We start from the raw sequence: 27,527 nt of genomic DNA, 5'->3' as shown, positions 1-27,527 counted from the left end.
TTTTTTCAATTCATATTCAGAAGAATTACATAATGCTTAAACTTGATTCAGCTTGAAAGACGCAGTTCTGATGTACATATGTTCTAAATTGTCTAGGAATACTGTTATTGTGATGGAAATCCAGGAGAAATCCAAGAAGGAATTCCGGGAAGATTCCCCGAAGGAAGTCCAGGAGGAATCAATGAAGGAGGTCCAAGAGGAATCCAAGAAGGAAATCGAGGAGAAATCCCCGAAGGAAATCCAGGAGAAATCCCCGAAGGAAGTCTAGAAGGAATCCAAGAAATAATTTTAGGAGGAATCCCCGAAGGAACTTCAAGAGGAATCCCCGAAGGAAATCCAGGAGGAATCCAAGAAGGAATTCCAGGAGGAATCCAAGAAGGAATTCCAGGATGAATCCCCGAAGGAATTCCAGGGAGAAATCCACGAGGAATCCCTGAGGAACCCCACGAGGAATTCCAGAAGCAATCCGTAAAGGTTTCCACGGGCAATCTTGCCGGGAAGGGAGAAGGATTTGCAGGAGGAATTTCCGAAGGATTTCCAGGAGGTATCCCCGAAAGAATTTCCGGAGAAATTCTAGAAGGAAATTCTGGAAGATTCCATGAAAGCAATCATGGAGGAATTGTTGTAGTAATCCCATGATAGATCCTTCAAGGGAATCCTGGGGACATGCCTGATTATAATCCTATGGATATTCTTGAATGTATGTATGTATGTATGGATATTCTTGAAGGAACTTCTAGAAAAAAATCCTGAAGAAACGCCTGTGCGATGTCTTGAAGAAACTTGTGGAGAATGATGTACCTTCTAGAAGCATTCGCAAATTCTCCTGGAAAAATCTCCAAAAGAACTCTAGGAGCGATTTCTGGAAGGATACTCGAGAAATATCCTATGAAACTCCTGGAGGAATCTTAGAAGGAACTCCTTGACTTATCCCTGAATAAACGTCTGTGGAAATCCCTGAAGAAATTTCAGGGGGAATCTCAAAATTCTTCTGGAGGTATGCTTGGATTCTCCTGTAAGAATCTGTGAAGAAAATCTTGATGAGATCCCTGAAGAAACTCCAGCAGAGATCTCTGGAGAAACTTCTGGAGGAATCCCTGAAGGAAAAAAACATCTGCACGAATGCCAGAAGCCCCTGGAGGAATCTCTGAATAAATTTCTAGATAAATCCCTGTAGGAACTCCCGTAGGAATTGCTGAAGGAATCTCTAGAGGAACCTCTTGACTAGACTGCTGAAAGAATCTCCAGAGAAACTTCTGGAAGAATACCTGAGGGAACTCCTGTTGAAATAGCTGAGGGAACTTCTAAAAGAATGTTTGATGAAACACTTGGAGGTATCCCCGAATCCTCCTGAAAGATTCTCTGGAAGAACTCCTGGAGTATTCCCTGAAGGAAATCCAGTCGGAATTCCTGAAATATATCCATGATGAAACTTCTAGGGGCATCCCTAAGCCCTAATGGATGAATCTCTTAAGGAACTATTTGAGACATCTCTGCAGAAACTCCTGAAGATATATCTAAAGGAACTTCTGGAGAAATCATTGAAGAAGTTTTAGAAGGAATATTTCTATGAATCTTGTAGTAATCTCCGAATAAATGCCTGGAATAATAACCGAAACAAACTCTTGAAGGAATCCCTGCAGATTTTTTTGGAGGAATCCCTGACGGATCTCCTGGGGGCATAACTGAATCCTTCTGGAAGAATCTCTGAAGAAACTTCTGGATAGATGTGAATAATTAATGAAATCTTTGATGAAATCCAATAAAAAATAGTTTCAAGAGTTTCGGACACTTTGGAGCTCCATTTAATATCTTCAGGATTGCCTAATAAGAGTCTTCTCGCATAGCCCAAAACAATATTTAGTAAGAAAAACAAGACATTCCAAAGTTCCAATAGCCTGACTTCAAATTGTAAGAACGTATTCTTTTTAATTTTAATTTCATAAGGGCATAAATTGAGTGTCGATTGATTTTTTTATTGTTAATTTTCTATTGACAGTATTATTCTCGAAAATACGATTCGTTTCTGTATAATCTCATGGTTTTGACTAGCATCTAAAGCTGTAAAAGTAATCGAATATGTATCATCGATATTCTCTTTCGTTAATTATATTACATTATCATTAACAAATGATAAAATCAATGATGAAAAATCAATTATTGTAGTCAAACTTTAACAAAAGTAATTTGTTTCTTATTGCAATTTTATCGGCTATTTGACAAAAAGCAACGTATGATACCCTGTTCGGCGTCTGCGTGAGACATTCGGCGACGGCGGTGTGGGGCGTGGCAGCACACAGTTCTACTACAGTGCAGACAACTTTAAAAAAATGTCTAAATTTTGTGGATCTCAGAAAAAAATAATGGAATTATGAATGTTACCATAAATCGCGATGTGTCTAAAACCATTATTAACAAAATAAAATACCCATAAGCGGTACACACCATTCGAAAGATATTGTATCCAGTGCGATTTTCAATTAAATTCCCTTTGAATTAATCATATTCAATTGTGGTTGTATCACGATCGTATCCATCAAGCTGTCCCTTATAAATTTGGAATTCAACACTCAAAACGTATGGTATTCGAGCATTCTTACTGAAAATTTGATTGATTGATTGATTTGTCTTTATTAAAGAGACTTTCAGCCCTTGGCCGAAAGTTTGAGAACATTTCATCTACGGAATAAAAAGTTATCGTGAATTGAATTTATAATCCCAATTCATAGATTTTTACAGTATTTATGGCAAATAAACGGTTACCATTCACTACTAATAATCAAAACCAGTTCAAATGCCCGCTATTGCAGTCAATCACAGCATTAATTAGTTGGATGAAATAGGACTTCGATGTCTTGGGCGTACAATAACTTCTCCATGTTTCGACAAAATCACTGGGAACTCTCTCAGTAGCTTGCTCTCTGAACACACCAAGAGATTTCCCAGTGTATTCTTAGAACTGATTTACTTGGAACTGCTAAATATGCAACATTTAGGAAATTGTTCTATTGTTGTAATTGTTCTGTTGTAGATGTCCTTGTAGAGTTTTAATGTCTGATATATATTGCGAAAATAACTGAAGTTTGTGAAGCCCACATCCACATTAAGCGAGGTTGAGCAAAACTGGATATCACTTAATCAAAAGATGTCAAGCGGCTTTGTAACAACGCTTATCAGAAATTGGGAAGGAAATCAGCATTTCCGTAATGTGTAGAAGTGAGTCAGCAATTGAAGCAAATTTTTGGGCGATTTTTTATCAGCCTCATGGCATAGTGAAGTAGCATGGTCATCATTCTTGCACGCGAAAACATTTGAGTCTGTTTATGGGCAGTGTAAGCGAAACGTCATGCTTGCTGTGTAAATGAGCCCCTAGTTAACAGTATAGATCAGCAGTTGATATTGACTGCCACTCCCCTACCTGCTTTGCACATAACTCTTGGAACGCATTGTACAAAGCCGCTAAAAAAGCATGTCCTGAAAAGGTACAGTTGTGGTCCATGATGGCTGTTGTGAGACATCAGCAACGAACGTATGGCTTCGCAGGAAAAGCATGTCACAATTTAATGGGCGCTTTGATTGTTTTTGAAGGTGGTCCCAAGCTACACGATCTTTTAAATGTAAACGTTCAAGTAACTAGGATGGTTTGATAATATTATTTTTTGTCTGTATTAACGAGATTTTTAGCCCTAGGCTAGTTCATCTCGGGACCCACGCTTTACTTCCCTTCCGATAGAAGAACTCACATTTTATGAGTTTGTCGGGAGTGGGATTCGATCCCAGGTCCTCGGCATGATAGTCAAGTGTTCTAACCATCTACCAGGTCAGCTCCACATACAGGTGATTTTGTTCGATTTGCAACAATGAGAAAACATATCTCTACCTAAAACAGTTTTTCCGCCTTGGTGAAAATATGGTGAAACAAACAGAAAAAAATGAAACAATCTAGCCTAGTATGCAGATTTTTGTCACGCTCTGAAAACGCTTCCATTTCACCGACAAAGCATAAATCCCCAGACCGACAAACTCAACAGATAGTTGCGCGCCCGGGTATAATTAGAAACAATGATAATCCAGCGCCACTTCAACCAAACCCCGTCATAACTCATATAATCGATTTTCAATCCCTCGGGGCTTTGGTTAGAAAAGGCAAAATGCAACACTATCATCTTCCTCCTAGTATACGGGGTGCCATGACACTCGTACACGCAAATACAGATATGAAAACTCATATAAAAGAATACGCGAAAAAAGCGATAAAATGCCAACTTTAAATTACTTACCATTGCACTGAGTCACGGCGACCGACGTGCTCAGGAGCAGAGTCGGGATTACCAGCAACCACCACAAGTGGCATCTCCCGGTCGTCGCAGTCTTCGCCGTCATCATTGCCAGTCTGTTGGCGGCTGTAGGCTCCACCGGGAAATTGTTCGTAGCCGTTGATAGTGACGCAGCAGCAGCAGCACCAGCACTATGGCGGCAGCTCCGCCATGCACCGGAGGATGACGACACCACCGGGATGCTGCGGCTACACGGGCACGAGTTCGCTATCCTTTGTCTGTGCGACCCCCTCGGCGATGACGGTGGTAGCAGATTCGAATCCTTCCGATGCATGAGCTATTTTTCGAGGAGTGCCAGTTTTTTTTTTGCTGTTCTTCGTAATTTTTCACTTTTTTTCCGGAGACGAGCGATGACTGATCACACTGGACTACGAAAGGGGAAGAAAAAAACTTCTAGGTAACTACTACTGAAACTGATATTTGAAGGTTTCCCAATGCTTATAAAATTTCAAGTTTTTGCTGTAATTGATTGGATATGGGAACTTCTATTTAGAAGAGAAATTTCCTTAACTGCCTAGAACATAGAGTATCTCGTTATCTCGTGCCTGTTATTTGAATACCCTATAAAGTTGATCATCAATATTAACTTCTTTTCTCGATCAGCCTAGATAGCTGTGCAGTGTCGGTAGCGGTTGTCTCAACTGGCTAGGAATAACACTACTGCCTGTTCCGGTGGTAAGAGTCCATTAAACAGGTGACCCCTAATTCATGGTGTGATGCGACTATATGCTTATCGTGCCTAGGAATGAATGTCTAGGCCTAGGGGGTCCAATAAAAACCTAACCGCTAATGAAGCCTGTGGAGCACCGTGGGCGCCCTCCACAGTAGTTTGCCCTTACTGCGCTAACCGGAGCAATGGTGCAGTGGACCTAGTGTTTCTCCGACACAATCGGCTGCCCTTCTTTAGTCTCACTTGGGGCTAAATAAGGGCGGGATTATGAAGATGTTGTTAATTAGTTTAAATTTTCACCTATATGGTTTCGCATTATGCGATTTACACAGTGTATTCTGTGTATCATCACCTTTGGCGTTTTCCAATCGATACCGATTTGGTTTTGTTGCTGCTGTTCTTTGTTGTGCTGTTGTTGCGAAGAGTTTAATCTTGCCTATTTTGGGTAGTGGCTACGGTTAGGATAGCTCAGATCAATCTTCAGCATAAAAGAACAGCAACAATCAATCTTTGCAGACTTATGCAAGATGGTTCAGCCCAAGTGGCCTTGGTCCAAGAACCTTACTTCCGTAAGGGGAATTTCTATCTAGGAAACCTTGTGAGCCCGGTGTTTGCTACTTTCAGTAAACATGAAATGGCAAACTCACGTGTCATGCCTCGAGCCTGTGTGCTTGTCAACAACGCAATAGTTGGTACACTCATCTCTGAACTAACCACCAGAGATGTATGTGCCATCACAATTGATGTATCTGTTGGAAACCTCAACAGGAAATACGTCTATTGTTCGGTTTATTTACCGCATGATGAACCATCCCCTACGGATGCTTTAAAACAAGTCATCGCATACTGTACTTCAAAAGGCCTTCCGCTAATTGTTGGCAGTGATGCTAATGCTCACCATATCATCTGGGGCAGCTCAGACATTAACTTGAGAGGCTCCAGTTTGATGGAGCACTTAAGTAGTACAGATCTTGCATTACTTAACATAGGCAACCGCCCAACCTTCATGGTATCTGCTAGAGAGGAAGTGTTAGACATAACGCTTTGCTCTAGTAGAATTAGTCACGAGCTGACCAATTGGCATGTGTCAGATGAAGAATCTTTATCTGACCATCGCTACATCTTTTTTGAACATTTAAATGTTACTTCGCAAACATTGCGTTTCAGGAATCCCCGGTCAACAAACAGAGATACTTGTTACTGATTTGATTGCGGCCAAACTTCATGGACACTCACCATCCATTGACACTCCAAGTGATTTAGATGATGCCGTTGATACTACAACGACCTTCATCATGGAAGCTTTTGAAGAAGTATGCCCTCTACGGTCTGTGAAGATCGCAAGAGGAACCCCTTGGTGGAACTCTGATTTGGCGAAACTCAGGAAACAATGTAGAAAGAGTTGGAACAGACGAAGTTCGGCTGGTTCGGAGGCTTTCAGGTCGGCTCGCAAGGCCTACAGGAAAGCTCTCCGATCTGCTGAACGATCCGGCTGGAAAAACCTTTGTACAAATGTTTCCAGTTTGAGTGAAGTCATTCTGTAGGGTTTTAGTCACCGTCGGTTAAATAAAATCCTTGCGAAATCTAAGGATTTCCGAGTGAACGAACTTCGTTTGCCAAATAGCGATCTGAATTCCTCTGATGAAGAAGTTCTGGAATGCTTATTCAGCACACACTTCCCTGGATGTGTGGATATTACATCTTCGGATGAACCTGATGTCTTTTCTTGTAGTTACGATTCCCTGGCTTTGGCTCGGAGTATTGTAACTATAGAATCGATTGAATGGGCACTTAATAGCTTTGCTCCTTTTAAATCTCCTGGGGCAGATGGGATTTATCCTATTTTGCTTCAGAAGGGATTTGATCATTTCAAACATGTTTTGAAAAAAAAATACTTGTTAGCAGTTTTGCTACAGGGTATATTCCCAAATCTTGGCGAGATATTACTGTGAAGTTTATTCCGAAAGTGGGTCGTGCGTCGTATGAAGAACCAAAGAGTTTCAGACCTATCAGTTTGACCTCTTTTCTTCTGAAATGCTTAGAACGCATTGTGGATCATCACATCCGTGATGTTCATCTGGCCAACGTGCCTCTTCATGTGAACCAACATGCCTACCAATCTGGTAAGTCCAATGTGACTCTTTTACACAAAGTTTTTTACGATATCGAGAAAGTATTCGCTCAAAAGCAATCTTGTTTGGGTGTTTCCTTAGATATCGAAGACGCCTTGGACAACTTGCCTTTCGATGGCATGTTGGAAGCCGCACGGAATCATGATATATTTCAAATGATTTCCAATTGGATTCATCAAATGCTCAAAAACCGATATCTCTTCTCGACATTGCGTCTAGCAGCGATTAGGAAAATAAATGTTTGTGGATGCTTCCAAGGGGGAGTCTTGCTACCGCTTTCATGGTATCTCGTAACAGATAAGCTATTTGAGGAAACTCAATAATAGCGGTTTCGTTACTTGTGGTTGTGCTGACGACTACCTAACATTGTTAGTCGGTATGTGCACCAGCATCCTTTTCGACCTAATGCAAAACGCTCTTCAGGAAGTTGAGGGTTGGTGTCGCCAATATGGATTCGGTAAATCCGAGTAAATCATCTATTGTTCTGTTTACGGCAAAGCGAAACCGTAATGGTGTTCGACCTTTGCGTCTTTTTGATTCTGAAATCAATGTGACTGAACAGATAAAGTACGTACGTTGTAGTCATTCTTGATTCCAAGCTTTCCTGGACACCTCGCATTGAGTTCAGAATCAAGAAAGCTTGTATAGCCTTCGGGCAATGCCGGCGAACCTTCGGTACAACTTGGGATCTAAAACCCAAGTATATCAAATGGATCTACACATTTGTTGTTCGGCCAATATTGGCCTATAGATGAGGTGGCAAAAGGGCGAAATGAGAACGATCCAATCGAAGTTAGGCCATCTCCAAAGGGTGTACTTAATGGCGATATCTGGAGCGTTCTCTTCAACTCCCACGGGAGCGCTCGAAGTTCTCTTTGACGTTGCTCCACTAGACATTCATCTCAAACAAGAAGCATTTTCTTGCACTTATCGGCTACGGGTACTCGGTCTACTAGAGGAAACTCCTGTGAACCGCACATCAACACACACCTCGTTGTTTCCACTTTTGGTGAATTGGGACAAAGTTGTTCTTGCTTCAAGTGATCTTACAATTGTTTGTAATTTCCCATATAGGACATTTTCCACGAAATTCCCTTCCCGGGAAGCGTGGACATCTGGACATCTGGAAAGAAGTATTTCAGACGGCATCGTATGTTACACTGATGGCTCCCTTCTCGAAGGTCGAGCAGGTGCTGGTGATTCTCGTGAGCTAAGGCTGTATCAGTCTCACTCACTTGGCCGCAATCTTTGCTCTTATGTGCAGAGTGCAACCAGCACTTCAGCAGCACGTAATGAGCACTTGCAAAAATCAACTTGCTTGGCCAACTTCAGGTCGAAGATAGTTATCACTTGTCGAACTCAAATGGATGAATTCAATTCAGCAAACGCTGTTCACCTTGTATGGGTACCTGACCATTCTTCCATCGCTGAAAATGAATTGGCTGATGAGTTAGCTCGCACTGGAGCATCACTTGACTTCATTAGCCCTGCGCCAGCTGTTCCGGTATCCAAGTGTTGGGTAAAGCTTCCGATTGACGTCGGGGCTGGTACAATACTGGAATAGTTTGCAGTCACGTCGTCAAACAAAATTGTACTGTACTGAGCCATCTCTATGGGTGGCGAAGTATCTAACAAATCTGTCCAAGCACAATTGCAGCCAAGGTTGCAACCATTCATTTGCAAAGATTTACATTCATTTGCTATTATCTCAGTTCAGAAGCATGCTATCGAAAAACAATGTATGGATGAATTTAACCTTGTAGTTTTATCTGAAAGTTTGCCGAATAACATTGGGGTCGCAAACGTATACCAAAGTCGTGAGCGAGCTGTGAAGGTAACTTTCCACAGCGTGAATGAAATTTACATTCACCGCGTGGAGAGTTGCCTTCACAGCTCGCTCACGACTTTGGTATACGTTTGCGACCCCAATGTTATTCGGCAAACTTTCAGATAAAACTACAAGGTTAAATTCTTCCATACATTGTTTTTCGATAGCATGCTTCTGAACTGAGATAATAGCAAATGAATGTAAATCTTTGCAAATGAATGATCGCAACCTTGATTGCAGCATGCTGGTCAAAGCATTGACTGGCCACTGCCGACACAGCTATCACATGGCGAATATTCAGCAAGCTGATTCATTTGTATGTGATAGCTGTGAATCCGATTATGGAACTTCGTATCATTTGATATTCATTTCATTTATTTAGTTCACATCAAATTCATGCTAATACTGAATCAACAATTTGCCGCCATAATACTCGATTTGCAGCTGCAGCTCTCCATCCTCGGTCACGCCCAACACTCGCCAGATCACGCTCCACCTGGTCCGCCCATCGTGCTCTCTGCGCTCCACGCCTTCTTGTACCAACCGGATGGTTAGCAAACACCAACTTTGCAGGGTTGTTGTTCGGCATTCTTGCAACATGCCCTGCCCACCGTATCCTTCCAGCTTTGGCCACTTTCTGGATACTGTGTTCGCCGTAAAGTGCAGCGAGCTCGTGGTTCATCCTTCTCCGCCACACACCGTTCTCCTGCACACCGCCGAAGATCGTCCTTAGCACCCGTCGCTCGAAAACTCCGAGTGCTTGCAGGTCCTCCTCGAGCATCGTCCATGTCTCGTGTCCGTAGAGAACCACCGGTCTTATTAACGTCTTGTACATGGTACATTTGGTGCGGGGGTGAATCTTTTTTGACCGCAGTTTCTTCTGGAGCCCATAGTAGGCACGACTTCCACTGATGATGCGCCTTCGTATTTCACGGCTCACGTTATTGTCAGCCGTTAGCAAGGAACCGAGGTAGACGAATTCTTCTACCACCTCGAAAGTATCCCCGTCTATCGTAACATTGCTGCCAAGGCTTGTCCTGTCTCGCTCAGTCCCACCTACCAGCATGTACTTTGTCTTAGCCGCATTCACCACCAGTCCGACCTTTGCTGCTTCACGTTTCAGGCGGGTGTACTGTTCTGCCACCGTTCCAAATGTTCTGGCAATAATATCCATGTCATCCGCAAAACAGACAAATTGGCTGGATTTCGTGAAGATCGTACCCCGGCTGTTGAGCCCGGCTCGTCGCATAACACCTTCCAGGGCGATGTTGAATAGTAGGCAGGAAAGTCCATCACCTTGTCGTAGTCCCCGTCGAGATTCAAATGAACTGGATAGCTCACCCGAAATCCTTACGCTGTTCTGCACACCGTCCATCGTTGCTCTTATCAGTCTAGTCAGCTTCCCGGGGAAGCTGTTCTCGTCCATAATTTTCCATAGCTCTGTGCGGTCGATACTGTCGTATGCCGCTTTGAAGTCGATAAACAGGTGATGCGTTGGGACCTGGTATTCACGGCATTTCTGGAGGATTTGCCGTACGGTGAAGATCTGGTCCGTTGTCGACCGGACGTCGATGAAACCGGATTGGTAACTTCCCACGAACTCATTTACTTTAGGTGAAAGACGACGGAAGATGATCTGGGATAGCACTTTGTAGGCGGCATTCAAAACGGTGATCGCTCGAAAGTTCTCACACATTAACTTGTCGCCTTTCTTGTGGATGGGACAGATTATCCCTTCCTTCCACTCCTCCGGTAGCTGTTCGGTTTCCCAGATCTTGACTACTAACTGGTGCAGACAGGTGGCCAACTTTTCCGGACCCCTCTTGATGAGTTCATGAGTTCTGCTGCGATACCGTCCTTACCAGCCGCTTTGTTGTTTTTGAGCTGGTGGATGGCATCCTTAACTTCTCTCAGCGTGGGAGTTGGTTCGTTCCCGTCCTCTGCTGCACCAACATAGTCATTTCCTCCGCTGCCTTGGTCCTCCGTGCCTACATTCTCTTCGCCATTCAGGTGCTCGTCGAAGTGCTGCTTCCACCTTTCGATCACCTCACGTTTGTCCGTCAGGAGGCTCCCTTCCTTATCCCTGCATATTTCGGCTTGCGGCACGTAGCCTTTGCGGGATGCGTTGAGCTTCTGGTAGAACTTGCGTGTTTCCTGTGAACGGCACAGCAGTTCCATTTCCTCGCACTCCGCTTCTTCCAGGCGGCGCTTTTTCTCCCGGAAGAGACGGGTCTGCTGCTTCCGCTTCTGTCTGTATCGCTCCACATTCTGTCGGGTTCCATGCTGCAGCATTACCGCCCGCGCTGTATCCTTCTCCTCCAGAACCGCTCTGCACTCCTCGTCGAACCAATCGTTTCGTCGACTCCGTTCTACGTACCCGATAGTGCTCTCGGCTGCGTTGTTGATGGCTGCTTTCACTGTACTCCAGCAGTCCTCTAGAGGTAGTGATCGGAGTCGATATTAGCGCCACGATAGGTCCTGACGTCGATAATGTCGGAGAAGTGCCGTCCATCAATCAGAACGTGGTCGATTTGCGATTCCGTTTGTTGTGGTGATCTTCAGGTGTAACGATACGGGAGGCTGTGCTGGAAGAAGGTGCTACGAATGGCCATGTTCTTGGAGGCGGCGAAATCGATGAGGCGTAGGCCATTTTCGTTCGTCAGCTGGTGGACGCTGAACTTTCCAATCGTCGGTCTGAATTCCTCCTCCTGGCCTACCTGAGCGTTTAGATCCCCTATGATGATCTTGACGTCGTGGTTTGGGCAGCGGTCGTACTCACGTTCGAGCTGCGCGTAAAATGCGTCTTTGTCATCATCAGTGCTCCCGGAGTGAGGGCTGTGCACGTTTATTATGCTGATGTTGAAGAATCGGCCCTTGATCCTCAACCTGCACATTCTTTCGTCGATCGGCCACCAACCGATCACGCGCCTCTGCATGTCGCCCATCACTATAAAAGCTGTTCCCAGCTCACGTGTGTTGCCGCAACTCTGGTAGATGGTATGATTACCTTTAAACGTTCGCACCATAGATCCTGTCCAACACACCTCCTGCAGCGCTACGATTCCGAACCCGCGGTTCTTCAGTATATCGGCGAGTATGCGGGTGCTCCCGATGACGTTGAGAGATCTGGAGTTCCACGTACCGAGCTTCCAATCGCAAGTCCCTTTTCGTCGCTGTGGTCGTCGCCATTGGTATCGGTTCGCATTCTTCTCTTGTTGATTTTCCGATGCTAGTCTTTTTTACGGCTGGCTCGCAGGGCCTGACACCAACCCACTAACCCAGGGAGCTGGGCTTACCTTCCCGGAAGCTACGGGTTCTGCATTGGCATTTCCTCCAACTACAGTGCTAAATAGCTAGGCTCGAGCGCCAGTCTTCGCCGGGGGTGGTGTTTTTAATGGGCGCCCAGGAGATAATATTTTACCTGAGCTTCCACCCCCATCATTTGATATGTAACTGTCCAGTTTTTGCGCCACTGCGTTTCCGAGCACTTAGTAAACACTGAAGTGAAACTGACTTCAGAAACTAGAATCTTCAGGAGGCTCTGTTGTTCTTGACCCACTGTGGTAAAGAGCTATAGGCTCTCTTTACGCCTTATGCGTTATCACAGTGCCCGTTTCAGGGCGCAGTTTGAACCCATTGTGGTACGCTTATACGTGTATGACGATCCTATTCCCTTACTAGTCCTTTTTCCTGTCCCAACCTTTTTTCCTTCCCTTTTCTTTCAGGTAGATGATGAATGGGCTCGTATTCATGGCGATGGCACAAATTTCCCAAATGGAGGAGATCGTGCCGCATGAGCCGTCCTACTGATACCTGATACCTCCAACGATTATTCTAGGAATAACTCCAGGTTTTTTCCAGGAATTCCTCTAGGGATTTCTTCTTATCCTTGGATTTCAATGGTTAGCCCGAAAAAAGCGTCCAATTCACTAGAAAGTGACTTGCTTCCTGACCAGAACTTTTTTTTTTTTTTCTTTATTAAAGTGGCTTTTCGCCCGAGGCGAGTTCGCCACTATACTGTTGATATTTTAACATTTTTCTTCAAAACTTGTTTCCAATACAATAATGCTTCGCTGGGGGTTTCGAGCCATTATCCGTGTGAATCGTTGTCCTTCCGTACGAGTTAGAGGAGTTCGGGCTCCTTTCAGATCGCACTGTACAGGCCCGCTTCCCTAAGGAAAGTTAGAAGGAGCGTTTCGCTGTCCCGTTCATTCTGTAGAGCTGTTCTGATGCTGGTGACTCCATATTGTTGTCTCAAGTGTTCGTAGGATGGGCAGTTACAGATAAAGTGTTCCACAGAATTGTGAACTCTGCAGATGTCGCACTGCTTTCGGAAGCCGCTACCGCCGCCTTCAAAATTGTGCGAGACTCGGGTGTGACCGGTTCTAACTCTTGAGAGTATGCGTTGGTCCCGCCTGTTCGGCAGGTCCTTCCAGCTATCGGTGTGGTTTTTTACTTTCCGCGTGAAGCTTTCTCTATCATGGTGCCATTCGATGGACCATGCTTCTTTCGCCTTCCGTTTCAGCCACAGCTTTACGTCCGCAGCAGGGGTGCTCCGTGTAAATAAGCGGCCGTTACGGCCCACATCGGCTAACCGGTCTGCTTCTTCATTACCTGGAATCCCTTTATGACCTGGAATCCACATGAAGGTTATGGGCTCACCTTTGGAGACCAGTTTCTGTGTAGCCTGGATCCAAGGATGGGCATTACAAGTTCCTTGAAGTGCTGATACTGCGCTGGCCGAGTCCGTTACAATCAACAGCGGAGCCTCGCAAGGTCGAGATGCAGCTAGAAAGATTGCCGCTGCTTCCGCTGAAAACACAGAGCAGATTTCGGGGATACTGCGAGCTTCTTGGTAGGAGGATGAGCAGATTCCGAGTCCCACCTTCGTACTGTTGGGTTCAAGTTTCTTTGAGCCATCTGTGTACCGGATTTCAGTGAAAGGATATTCGGCTCTTATTCGTTCTCTAAAGTGCGCCTGGACTATTTCTGGAAGACATTCCCGGTTGAAGTTGTTCTTTATGTATGCATCTATATGAGGTTCTTTTGCTTGCCAGCTTAGAACCCCATTTCGTTGGCGCTTGCACACCGGAGGGAGTACGATGTTGGCTACGGAGTTAAGTATTCGGTTTGCTTGGTTGGAAATGAAAGCTGCTGGCCCTCGACTTCTTGTCCGTTCGAGGAAGCTGACGGTTTTCGTACTAATTGCAATGGCCGCCTTGAACTTGAATAGAAGTGCCCCAGCTTCGGCACATGCTGACGTGGCAGGAGTAGAAGGGAGTAAGCCGGAAATTGCGCGAATAGTATTATTGTAAACAGGCCCCAGTTTGAGAACCATCTCTTCAGAGGCGCGACAGGTTATTTCCGCTCCATAAAATAGCCGGCTTCCAATTACTGCATCAGCCACCCGCAGTTGAACTTTCCTGTCACTTCTGGTCCGCTTGTTCGTAATACTCTTCATCAAGTTTATCCGGCTTTTACAATTTTCTTTCACTAAGTCGAAGTGCTGTTTAAAGTTTAGGTGTCGGTCGAAGGTCACGCCTAGAACCTTTACTGATTTCTTCGTAGGGATGGCTTTTCCATCAATCATGATTGGCTTTCGAAGTACTGGATGGTTTCCTGAACAGACATGTGTCCTGATGCATTTTTCAGCGGAAAGTTCAAACCCGATCGTTTTAGTCCAACGCGCAACGGCATTCACTGCTGTTTGGAGTTTTCTCCTTATGGCAGCAGGATGTTTACCGATCACCACGAGCAGGATGTCGTCTGCATATACGTAGATGTGTACCCCTTTTGGTAGTATTTTGAAGACGCTGTTCATGCTTATAAGGAAGAGTGTTACGGCGATCACTGATCCTTGAGGGACACCCGTTTCCTCATCCATTGGTTTGGACTGATGGTTGCCTATGATGACTCTAAAACTTCGATCAGAAAGGAAGTTTTTGATAAAATTCAACATGTTACCAGTGATTCCCCATGATACAAGTTGTTTAAGGATCTCTGGCGCCCATGCTCGATTGTAAGCCTTCGCAAGATCAAGTGAAGCCATCTCGATATGGTCACCCGCTTCCAAGGCATCATTTAAGACCTGTCCCAATGCGGCAAAGTAGGTTCCGGTCCCGAAACCTGCTCGGAAGGCATGCTGTCGAGGATCTAGATACCGGCTGTTATCGAGATGTTCCATTAGCCTTCGGTTTACTAAACGCTCCATAATTTTCGCCAAGCAGCTGGTTAGAGCTATGGGCCGATAGTGCTCTACATCATGCGCTGATTTGGTGTTTTTTGGTATGGGAATAACAAATGCCGTTTTCCAGCTAGATGGAAGGGTTCCTGCTGTCCATTCTTTGTTTAAACCTTTTAAAAGGGCAACCTTTCCTTCAAAAGGGAGATGCTTCAAAATGGGATAGCTGATTTCATCTGGGCCCGCCGATTGACCTTTTGCTTTACTGAGAGCAAAATTCAATTCATTCATGGAGAAAGGCAGATTAAACGCCTGTCCTCTATCTGGTGGGACTACAAAAAGGTTTATTTCAGCTTTTGGGATTGGGTGCTTTATTCGAAAGCTATTGGGATAGTTTTGGTGCGACGACAGACTCCAGAAGTATTCCGCCAAAGCATCGGCGATAGCGGCTGGCTCCCTAGTTGTACGTCCGTCAATCTTCAGACCGATGCCTCGGGTACGCCTTTTGCCTTGGATGGCATTAACCCGATTCCAAAGTTCGGCTGATGTCTGCGAATCGTTGATTCCATCGAGAAAATTTGACCATGATTCTTCTTTGGATTCCCTGATCAATTGGCGACAGGCGTTGTGAGCTTCTCGGTAAGCTGTCATAGCATTTAACTTTTCTGGATGGTCGAAAGGTAGCCGCCTTGCTGCTCGCAATGTTTTTCTCCGTTTTTTCACCGCTTGCTTTATTATTTCCGACCACCAGGGAAGAGCGCGACGACCTGGGGTGGAACTCGTTCTGGGGATAGATTCGATGGCAGCCTCGTAGATTTGAGTAGATAGTGCTTCGATCGATATAGAATGCGGATCTATTGCATTCGCTACTGTCGCTTGAAAGACTGGCCAATCAGCTTGGTTGTATTGCTAACGAGGTCTTCGAGAAGTTTCTGGTATTGCGTTATTTGTGTAGATCCAAATCGGCAGGTGGTCGCTACCGGATAGGTCAGTATCGATTTTCCACATGAGACGATTTGCGATACTGGCAGATGCTACAGAAATGTCTATAGCAGTTTCCTGTTGTCCTCGAATGAATGTCGGAGAGCCGTCATTGAGGACGTAGAGGTTTTTCTCACTGGCAAAATCTAGGATAGTTCGTCCTCTGATGTTGCTGACACGGTTTCCCCATGCTTCATGATGTCCGTTGCCATCCCCTAGTAGTATCATTGGACCTTCTATTTGACCAATCGCATCCAATAGACGATTTTTCAGATCTGTTATTTTGCCATTTGGAATGTATAGCGATACAATCGTTACCGCAAAAGGCCAAGTAATCCTGACAGCTATCATCGGCAAATCGCAGTTGATCGCAATGGGCTCATATGGCAACTCAGTCAAAACCCCAATGGAAACGGAGTGATATATGTTTGGCCCACATTTGGATATCCAAGTGTACTTTTTTCCCAGGGTTTTATTCATCGCCGTGGGATATGCTCGGTGGGTTTCTTGCAGGGCGATAACAAGAGGCGCATGATCGTTGGTCAATCTTTCGAGTTCCGGTAGGTTATTGAAGAAACCGTTCATATTCCACTGTAGACACAGCGGTGTGCTTCGGTGGTGAAAGTTAGTAGTGTTTGCAGGAAGCGAGATATTGGAGCGGTTACTAGTAGCCATTGATGACAGGAAAACGGGGCAGGAATACATGTACCGCTGTCCGTATTGCAGTAGAAAAGCGCCGGCCAGCGCCGTCAGGTTGTAACGATGATTCAACGGAGAAAACATTACGGTCGATGCGGTAGGGCTTTCCACCCAGGTTGGATTGCCTGGAGTGTCCAACGATGACTTCTTCTTCAGTGTTGCGTTTCAGTGTTCTTATTGGCTTCATTCCCACGTCGTCCTTTTTAGGGGTATAGGATAGAAATCCCTTGTCCGTCCCTCTTCCGACTTCCTCCCGGTGCCGAGGGTAGTCCACCAGTTCCGGTGTGGGAATAACGTCCGCACTGGAGGGGCCAAGGCTGCCAGGAGATATCGTCGGGTTCTTCACGTTGTCGTTTTTGGTTTTTTCTTCATCCTTCGAATGCCGAAGTCGGCTCGACCGTTCCGGTGAGTCCATAGCTTCCGGTCTGTCGACGCTCCGGCTCTCCGAGGCACTAGTATCTTCATCTGATGCTCTATCTGAATGCCGAAGTCGACCCAATGATTCCGGTTGGGGTATAGCTTCCGGTACACTGGCGCTCCGGCTGTCCAGGTAGAGGCACAGATACTGTTGATGATCTCGGCAAAGCGAGTCCATGTTGTCGGTGTGGTTTATTTCGTGTTCGTTGTGGTGTTGGCGAGAGAAAGGCATATTTGGGTTCCGGTAGAGTAATGCGAGGTGGTGGATTGGTAGTAGCAGCAAGAAAAAGACGAAAGCAAGGTTATCGTTTAGGGATGGCACCAGTACCCTCCGTAACGCTTTTATGTTTTACTCTTTTCTGGTCTTGTAGGTTGGCAGGTTCAATGCGGTTCAGTGATCTTTTGTTTGGCACTTTTGTTGGAGTAGAAAATGACTGTTGGGACGGGAGTTCCCGATCGAGGGTGTTTAGAAGCGAGTTGATTCGTTGCAGATCTTGTTGGGCGTCGAGTATCCTTCATATTACTACGGTTTGGACTTTCATCCGGAGAGGCAGAGTCGGAATCAGAGAGAAGTTCGACTGGAAGTTCGTATGAAGTTTGCTGGCTTGTTGAGGTTGACGGAGAGTTGTTTTGTGTTGCGATATGGGCTGGTGGACTTGATTCTGGAGCGACTACGACTGGAGCGGCGGCAGGTGCAGTAGGTATAATCGAGGTAGTTGATGCCATGTGGGAGCCAGCAGGCATGACCATGGTCAGAAAAGCGGAAAGTTGACTGGTCAGGGTTTCGATTTGTTTTGCTTGATTAGCTACAATCGCTTTCAATTCCTCAATTTCGGTTTTTTCGGAGTGTGACGGAGCGTTACGCTCAGCCAAAGCAGCACGGAGCTCGGCAATTTCGCTGTCTTTCTTTGAGACTATGGCAGTTAAATTGTCTATTTTCACATTAAGCTGCGCTAATTCATCCCTGTTGGCGCTTTGTACGGTATTGGCGTAGGATTTAGTTCCAAGATCCTGCTCGACCAATCTACGGGCCGCTGAGTATGATAACCCTTGATCTACCTTGACACGTTGGATGGTGCTTTCGAGCTTGTAGTGCGGACAAGAACGACTTGACACAGCATGGTCGTTTGTTTGGCATTGTTTGCAAAAGTTTTCGTTGGAGCAGGCTTTGTCCTCGGGGATGGGATGATCTCCGGAACATTTCCCACATATAGCCGATTTGCTCTGGCAGCGTTGTTTTGTGTGTCCGAAACACCAACAATTAAAACATTGCATCGGACTAGGATAATATGGTCTAGTCCGACAGCGAATGTACCCGAAATCAATGTGATTTGGCCGATTCGAGCTTGTAGTGCGGACAAGAACGACTTGACACAGCATGGTCGTTTGTTTGGCATTGTTTGCAAAAATTTTCGTTGGAGCAGGCTTTGTCCTCGGGGATGGGATGATCTCCGGAACATTTCCCACATATAGCCGATTTGCTCTGGCAGCGTTGTTTTGTGTGTCCGAAACACCAACAATTAAAACATTGCATCGGACTAGGATAATATGGTCTAGTCCGACAGCGAATGTACCCGAAATCAATGTGATTTGGCCGATTCGTTCCACGACAGGTGAGGATTATCGAGGGCGTATTCTCTCTTTCGCTTCCCACACGGCGTGTTATTCTCCGTACACCTTTTACTCCTTGCTCCTGAAGTTCCTCTAACAACTCGGTTTCAGCTAGATCGACCACATCACGACAGGAAACTACGCATCGCGTAGAGTTGAGCGTTGGGTGTTCCGTAACTTGGACCGGAGTGCCATCGATCAATTGCCGCATAGTTAATAAGCGATTGAATTGCCTAAGGCTCCTCACCTTCAAAGCATAGGTGGCCCGATTGGCTTCTGGAAAGGCACCCTCTATGCGCCCACCAGCGAATTGTTGCACCGATTTCCGTATGATAAAAGGTACATTTGGTAATGGACAATCAACTCCGGAGATTCTCAACAAATGCAGTTCGCCGTAGTTTTGTTCTGTATCCATGTAGTGAGGAAGTGTAGCTCCTGTGTACGATCCATCGATTTGTGTCGGATTTAAACCATCTGGTGGACCATCTCCCCATGACGTGGGAGTTGGTCCCCATGAGCTAGCCGCCATGGCGGCCCCCCCTTTTGAGGAGTATTACCACCACCAGTCGCTTGTAGGTGTTTTGGAACGAGAAAACAGGAAAATTTTGAACACTTTCAGAGTTGCGATGTGATTGTTTGGGAACCGCTATCCAAGATAGTATTTCACCACCTACTGATCTCACTTATTCCTTCCGAGAGAAAATATCACGGTTCACTTATTTCTTCTCCGTTCTTCACTTGCTTCTCACACGCGACAGCATTCAAGTTCACAGATCGATTTTTTTTTTGCTCTCTTGTGCTCTCTCTTCTCTTCTTCGTGGTACCGAAGGTAGGCGAGTTTCCAAGCCTTCAGTCACCCACCGACACTAGTAGGCACAGTACACACTAATGGTCAACGTAGTCTGATATCACGCAATGTTCGTCGATCGAGTCTCAAAACGAGCAACACAAAGGTCGGTAGAGTTCAGGGGAGTTCGGTATGAGGCGTTTGCCCTTCTGCAACCTCCTTTTTCATTCGAAAGCGCTTTAGCGCAGTAATGAGTTCTAGCGTAGAGCTCACAACCCCCTCTCCCTAAGCGAAGCAGGATGAGGGGGGCTTTTCACAAGATTAAAAAACGCGGTTTTCACGATAAAGTTCGGCGTAACAAAAACACACACGAAATACTGCGACCGTAGACCAGCTACGGTAACCCCAGGCAGTAGACGATGCACTTAACAAACGTGAAACGAATTAAAATGATCGACTATCGATAGTTTAAAAGTAACTCGCACGGTTGGAGAAAACACGTCCTTACGTAGCGAATACTAGACAAAAAAAAAGCTGACCAGAACATAAATTTCACAGAAAATGACGGAATGAATCCAAAAATGTAGAGAAAATGTTCATGTTCAAATAATTGATTGTATATCGTTGAAATCGGTTTAAAGCAATAACTTGAAATTTTGTAAGCAATACATAGAAACAAATCAAATCAGTAGTAATCGACTTAGACTTAGACTTACATCCTGCAAAAAGTCACAAACAACGTTTTTTTTCTTCTCTGCTGCAACACGGTGTTCCTCTTCTTCGCCACCGATACTCACGCGCGCACTTCTTCCGCCAAACCGCCTGGCGTCCTGTTTTCGTACCGGTCCGGTCGGCCGCCGCTAGGATAATTTTCTTCCGTTTCTAACGGCTTTTCTTTCGCCGATGATTTTCTACCGGGATGCAAACGCGGGCACACGAAGGCACAATTAGTCACATCACAAAATGGGATTCACGTTGCTGCCGGCTGTCAGCCATCGTAGTCGGGAATAAAAGTCGTCACACGCGCCTCGCACCAACTTCACTCTCGAAGGACCGAAAAAAAAAACACCCGGGTCCGTTTGCCAATTCTATTCAATTTAAATCGAGCCAAATTGAAAGATGCACCGCTCGTGGTCTGTTCTCGCCGACTGGGGATGGCTATTGCAGCACACGTCGACGACGTCCTGGGGGTTTAATGAATGAGCGCATCTGAAAAACGTCAGAGAGATAAGAAAAAGATGAAATCTCATTACTTAAGGAGAGACTGTTGTGCGGTCGAACTATTCCCACCACCCTCCACCCAGATCAGAAGTAAACTATGGCCGGCCAGCATGATATGGACTATTTGAACAGTGATTTGTGAAGCTAATAAAACGCTTGATCGATGTCGTGCCAGGTTGTGGTTGGGCGACGCGTCGTACACATGAACGAAGACGACGCGTTCACTCCTCGGTGGATTAGATTTAAGTGGCGAGAAAGTGTGCTAGTTGGCAAGGGACCTGTCCCGGCATGGGATGCTGCTCAATGAGACCGGATAAATCTGGGAAACTGTTATGGTTCACTGGAATCACTCCATTGGCATCATCACTTCATTTAGCTTTTATCCTGGAACATGTGTTAGGTACCTATGTATTTACTAGTCATGAACGATCCTGAGAACCGCTGCAAGTCCGTTTTTGTGTCACTCATTATGTTTTAGTTTTGTTAGTTTTAGTGTTGTGTGGCTTCGTGGTCGTGCGGCTAGTGTCACCAAGCATTTAGTTGCTACGTACTGAGAAGCGTGGTTCCGATTCCCGCCGCAGCTGTTAGGAAAAGTTTTCGGCTGTGCCACTACTGGGCGTTGCATGCTAATCCTTTGTCTAGCGTCATGCTTACTTCAAAGAGCGAACTGGAAGCATTAAACGTGTACGTGTTTTTGGTTTAGTCAACATCTGTGCTACTTCAGCACAGAAATTCCTCGGGGATTTTCTCCAGACATTCCTCCAGGATGCCTTAAATATTTGTCCAGAAATTCCTTAGAAAATTCCTCTAAATATTCCTGCAGGAATTCATCAATGAATTCAGGAATTTCTCCAGAAATACCTCTTGGCATGCATACAGAGATTCCTCCTGTAATTTCTACAGCGATTTCACCAGGAGTTTCTCCAGGAAACCCAAAATATTACTCCAAAAATACCTCAAAAAATTCCGTCAGGAATTCCTCCAGAAAATCCTTCAGATATTCCTTCTGAAATACCTCCAGAAACTTCTACAGGGATTGCTCCAGGAATTTCTGTAGGGATTCCTGCAGGAATTCCTCCACGGATTTATCCAGAGAATCCGGAACTCTCCCAAAAATTACTCCAGGATTTCTTCGAGACATTCCTCCAGGGTTTCCTCCATGAATTTCTTCAGAATTTTTTCAAGAATTGCTCCGGGAATTTCTTCAGGATTTCTCCAGGAATTTATCTATGTATTCCTCCAGATAATCCTCTAAGAATTTCTCCAGAAATTCCTCTAGAAAATTCTAAAAAAAAGCTCGCAAAACTCTTTCAGGAATCCCTTCTGAAATCGCTTCAGGAATTCCTCCATGAATTTCTTCAGGAATTTCTTCAAGAACTCCTTCAGGGATTTATCAATCCAAAATACCTTCAAAAAATCCTCCATGAATTCTATCAGAAATTCCTCGAGAAGTTCCGTCAGTCATTCCTCACCGAAGCCCCAAATATTTTTCCAGAAATTTCATGCAGGAAATTCTTTCCTCTACGAATTCCTCCAAGAAATTCTTCAAGGGTTCCTTAATAGCTTCAGAGATTTCTCCAGCGACTCTCCAGTAATTTTCAGAGTTTTCTTCAAGAATTCTTTCAAGCACTCCTTTAAGAAATGCCTCCAGAAGTTCCTGCAGAAGGTCCTTCAGGGATTCCTCCTGAAATTCATCCAGGGATTTCTCCTGGAAAGCCTCCAAGGATTCCCTCAGGAGTTCCTCGAGGTGGTAACAATAATAATAGTGCAAAAGATGCCTGGATGATATAGTGATTGCCACGATTACGCTTGTCGGGATTTGAACCACTGCGATTATTACTGTGGTCTATTGTGGTACACCCATGTTTTTTTTTAACTATTCAAAAAATAGTTTATTTGTTTGATATCATTACAGAGTTCATAACAGCGCACGTGAAATTTTAATGAACTTTTGTTCCTCGAAAAACTCTCAAGTGCACCGCCGCGGCGGTAGTGATTGTTGCCAGTTTTCATATTTATTATTACAAATATCTACCTATGTTGTTTTTTATATGTTCTTTGAGCGCTCGCTTAAAACAAGTTAGGGAATAACAATTCTTCGCTTCATTGGGTAAGCTGTTGTATGCACGAGGAGCACTGGATGTAAATCTTCTTCTGCCTATTTCTGAACTGAAATTTGAAGCAACTATTCTATCTGAATTCCTAGTTTCATAACGATGGATTGCATTATCAAGGATGAAATTGTGGTGTATGTCTTTAATACAAACAATACGATGGGTTATGACCGAAACCTGGTAATCATAAAGTGCACATATTGGTATAATCTTTTGACTAGTATTGTTATATAAATTGACTGTTGGATAGAGAAATGGGAGCTTATATATGGCTTTCATGCATCTATTCTGCGACTTCGAAGCATTTTTCTACTAATTTATTGAGAAGATCATCAACCACAAGTGACTATCAAGGGTGAGGGTACAGATGCTTTAGGACAACCCCTTGTGATCCTTACTATAATGGATGATTCTCCCAATTCAGCAAACAATTTTCGATTATTAAGCATTTCCATAACCTATTCTTTTACCCAGGGATTGAAATATCTTTTTGTCGTTGAATTTTCAATATAATTGTATGATGCATTATCAAAAGCACCCTCATTATCAAGAAATGCTACAAGAACAATTTCTTACCTGTCAAGTGTGGTTTCTAATTTTGTAACAAGTTCATGAATAGTCTGTCTGTCTGTCTGTTGAGAGGATTGTTCGGTGAATATTTTGATTTTATGTATTCGTCTAGTATCGAAGACCTTTAGTAGTGCATGAAATGTATTGATGTTGCATGATTTCGCATCAGACATTGATTCAAAAATGGTGTCTAGATGATACTGTGAACATCAGGGTGGTGCATGGAATGCAAAGTAGCTGCATGATGTCAGTGTGGTGTATCAGTTTCACCATGATTCTGTTATACTCAACATGTTTCATACTAAGGTGCACTTGCAATTCGTGCCATGGTGCAGGTAACTCAATGTGGCACAGAAATCAACATAGTACCTGGACCGCTATTTTGTATGTGAAATGCCAAAATGGTGCATCAAATTCAAATGTTAACCACATCATAATGGTGCATAAGATGTCTAGATGATATAGTGAATGCCAAAATGGTGCATAGAAAGCTGTGAAGAAGGTGCATGATGCTAGTATGCTGCATTAGTTTTCACCGTTATTCGAAGATTATCAACATATTGCATGGTTAAGTGTACGAATTGCAAAAATGGTGCATAGAATACAAAAAAAAAGTATTTTATGTGATGCTTACACCATAATGTTCCATTAGATGCCTAGATGATATAATAACAGCTGAAATGGTGCTTGGAAAGCTTTGATGGTGCATGAAATTTAATGATGGTGCATATCAGTATGATGCATTAGATTCCTAATTGATAGAATACAGTGCATGAGATCATCATAATGCATGAATACCTACAGTATCGGACAATAAAAATGCACCAGAGCCGTTTTTACATACAACCTAGTCAACTTTAGACTGCCATATCTCAGTTATACCTTAACCATTTTTTTTTTTCATTTTTGTGTGATGAACCACAAAACTTTTCAACTTTTAAAACCTTGAAAAAGTTCGGTAATAACTGTCGATACAAAAGTTACAGATAGGTTGAGTTTTGAAAATAATAATGCATCAAGTCATAAAATATTATAGCAAAAAATGTTTACGTCATATCATTATGGTGTCTTCGGCAAGTATGTTTCTTGTGTGATGACGAAAAAATTTGCTGAAAATTTTATTTGACTTCAGAGAATCCAAAAAGTCAAGGTGGGGGGGGGGGGGGGGGGGGGTGTAGTGGGGTGGTGTCCCCTAGCTCTGAGATGGGTTAAAATGAGTCTTCGTAGTTTATGGCCAGCGATACTGGTCTTGCTTTGTAATTAGTTACTGAGACGGTACAAGCTTAGGCAACTACGCACAAGTGAGCTGGTAGCAACGGCATTCTATCCTCTTAGTAAGGTCGAGTGATACTGACTTAACACGGCGGATGGGCTAATGTCGGCGCTGTTTTTCGTTCAATAAACCCGTGGCATGGCCTTAAAGTACGATCCTGATGTGTGCTCAGCTTAGGCATCCAACTGGGTGGAAGTAGGTTCAGATGAACACTCCTGATTAACGCTGATCCGGCTCTGAAACCATGCAGCTCGCCGGAGCCGTAGCAGAGAAGTCGAACCGTCCTACGGTTTGAGCTGCATGATTGAAACCTGCCGAAGAAACGCTGCCCAAGAAGCGTCCGACAGAGGCGGGCGGAAAGCCGACGAGGAAGAAAGGGACGGCCAGTGCGCACAACCAGGTTCCCATGTCGGTTGCGAAACCAATCCCCGGGAACCCAACCCTAAGAGAAACGGAGGCCAACCGGACCAAGGGAAGGAGAACCCTTGGATTACGGATGGAAAGAAGAAGAAGTTGAGAAAAGTAAATCCAGCCCAAAGCGGCAAAGCGCGAACGGAGCGACGCGCTGATTTTCAAAACTGAGGCGGATACATGCGCCGAGATGCTAAGGGGCCATACGAGGCGAAAATCGTCTCTCATTACTGAGCGTGGATGTAAAAAGCATACGGCGCATCAGGACTGGAGAGATTATGCTAATGCTGAAGAAGGAGGCGGCCAAGAAAGGCTAAGTACGCAAGCCGGTGTATTGGCGGTATCCAGAAATCGCAGGACTCCACGCTTCCTGCCTAAGAGCTAAAAGGAGGATGCAAAGATCTCGCATCGATTAGGGTAGAATGGAACGAAGTAAGGTCTACAAGGCGGCTAAAGTGGCACCGAACAAAGAAATTAAGGCACGTTCATTTGGTTAGATACTCGTTCACGCGAGCAAATGAAATGAAGAAAAACATAGCTGCCTGTTGGAGCGCAAGTTTAGAGCGACAAACATGTGCTGCTAAACAACAACCGAGAGTTGACAAGGGTACAGATTTCTCATCCTCCTTCCGTGGGCTGGAAGCGCAACTAAATTAAGTTTTACCTTGGTTTGATCTTCTTCTTTAGAGTATCAACTACCTTATTACATTCTGTGCCAAATCTAGTGTTACAAACCGACGTGCTGACTTTAGGTTATCCAATTTCCCATGTATTTGGCCAGAAAACCCCATACAGACTTGAAATTGTTTGCGCCAGATCAATTTTAAACCGATTGAGCTGAATCTTTCACAGGTTATTATTCTCACCCAAAGGCATAATCCTAGGAGGTGCCCCATGTATTTTTTTTGACATTTTTGTATTTGGGCCACCCAAATGATGACCCAAATCTTGCTAGCATATCGGCTTGCTCGTTTCGTTCAATTCCACAATGTCCTGGAATCCAAAACAATTTCACCTCATTGCAGTAAGCTTATTGTTGAAGTGCTTGAATACACTCCCAAACATGTTTTGAAGTGCATGGTGCTGATTTCAAAGCATTTTGGAGCTGCTTGACTATCAGACATTACGCAAATTTTTGAATACCTGTAATTTCTACGTAAGCAGATATTACAACATTCTAAAATCGTTTAAATTTCAGCTAGCCCTTACATGTTCAGGATGGCTATGCAGATGTGCCTAGACAGAGGCGAATTCCGGAGAAGTGGAAAAAGCAAAGAATGGTTCTATTACCCAAACCCGGGAAGCCACTTGGCGACCCATCGGTATGCAAATCTATCTGCCTTCTGGAAACCGCCGGAAAACTATTGGAACGGATCATTCTGTCGAGGCTGATAGTCTATACTGAGAAACCCGAGAACTCTGGCCTCTCGGATAAACAGTTCGGCTTCCGGAAGTGTCGATCAACAATGGACGCTATTAGGGCTGTTACCAAAACGGCCGAGATAGTGCTCCAAAAGAAGGAATCCACTATTGTGCGGTCGTCACGCTGGACGTAAAGAACGCGTTCAACAGCGTCAGCTGGGCCGCCATCGAGTGCGCCATATGTACACCACCTAGGAGTCCCGGTTAACCTATGCTGGATACTGGAGAGCACTGGTCACGACATGCGGGTGCATGATCAACTCTAAGCGCTCACTGAAGCAATTGGGGGTCATAATCGACGACAAGCTGAAATTCGGAAACTACATGGAATATGCGTGTAAAAGAGCAAGCATGGCGATAATGGCATTGTCAAAGATAATGTCAAATGGTCTCGAGTAAGCGAAAGCTACTCGCGGGAGTAGTGGTATCCATACTACGGTATGGCGCCGCTGCATGGTCGAAGGTGCTAGTGGTCAATCGAAATGTGAAGCGAATCGAGAGTACCCACAGGCTGATGTGCCTTAGGGTGTTCAGCGCATACCGCACGGTCTCAAAGGACGCGATATGTGTGCTAGAGGGCATGATGCCCATAGCACTAGTGGTGGCAGAGTATATGAAGAGTGCTTCGAACGACGCGGCATAAGAGGTGCGAGGCGAATCGCCAGACTCCAGTAAGCGTAGATAGACACACAGGCTCATACCGAACGTGTTCAAGTGGATGAGCAGGCATCATGCCGAGGTCAATTTTCACTTGACACAATATCTGTCAGGCCATGTATGCTTTAGGTGGTATATATCTGCACAGATGCGGACACGCAAGTGCCTTCCAAACTGCCTTCGCATGTCCGGAGTGTGCAGGCAGACTGCGATGAG

General features: G+C 44.7%; 1 protein-coding gene across 1 annotated transcript in view; it reads right to left on the bottom strand.

The window, feature by feature from the left end:
* LOC109420544 (uncharacterized) overlaps nt 1–27,527 on the bottom strand; it is a 129,430-nt gene that overhangs the window by 89,788 nt on the left and 12,115 nt on the right. The window contains exons 2-3 of the mRNA XM_062851094.1: nt 20,360–20,852; nt 4,281–4,705 (exon numbers count right to left, since the gene is read on the bottom strand). Of these exons, the coding sequence (XP_062707078.1) occupies nt 4,281–4,611 (331 nt within the window). The 5' untranslated portion in view covers nt 4,612–4,705; nt 20,360–20,852. The remainder of the gene's footprint in view (nt 1–4,280; nt 4,706–20,359; nt 20,853–27,527) is intronic.

Source organism: Aedes albopictus, chromosome 2 (genome assembly GCF_035046485.1).
Source record: "Aedes albopictus strain Foshan chromosome 2, AalbF5, whole genome shotgun sequence".
Taxonomy (NCBI): Eukaryota; Metazoa; Arthropoda; class Insecta; order Diptera; family Culicidae; genus Aedes; species Aedes albopictus.
The sequence above is the reverse complement of the archived record's forward strand: the minus strand, read 5'-3'. Positions and strand labels throughout refer to the sequence as shown.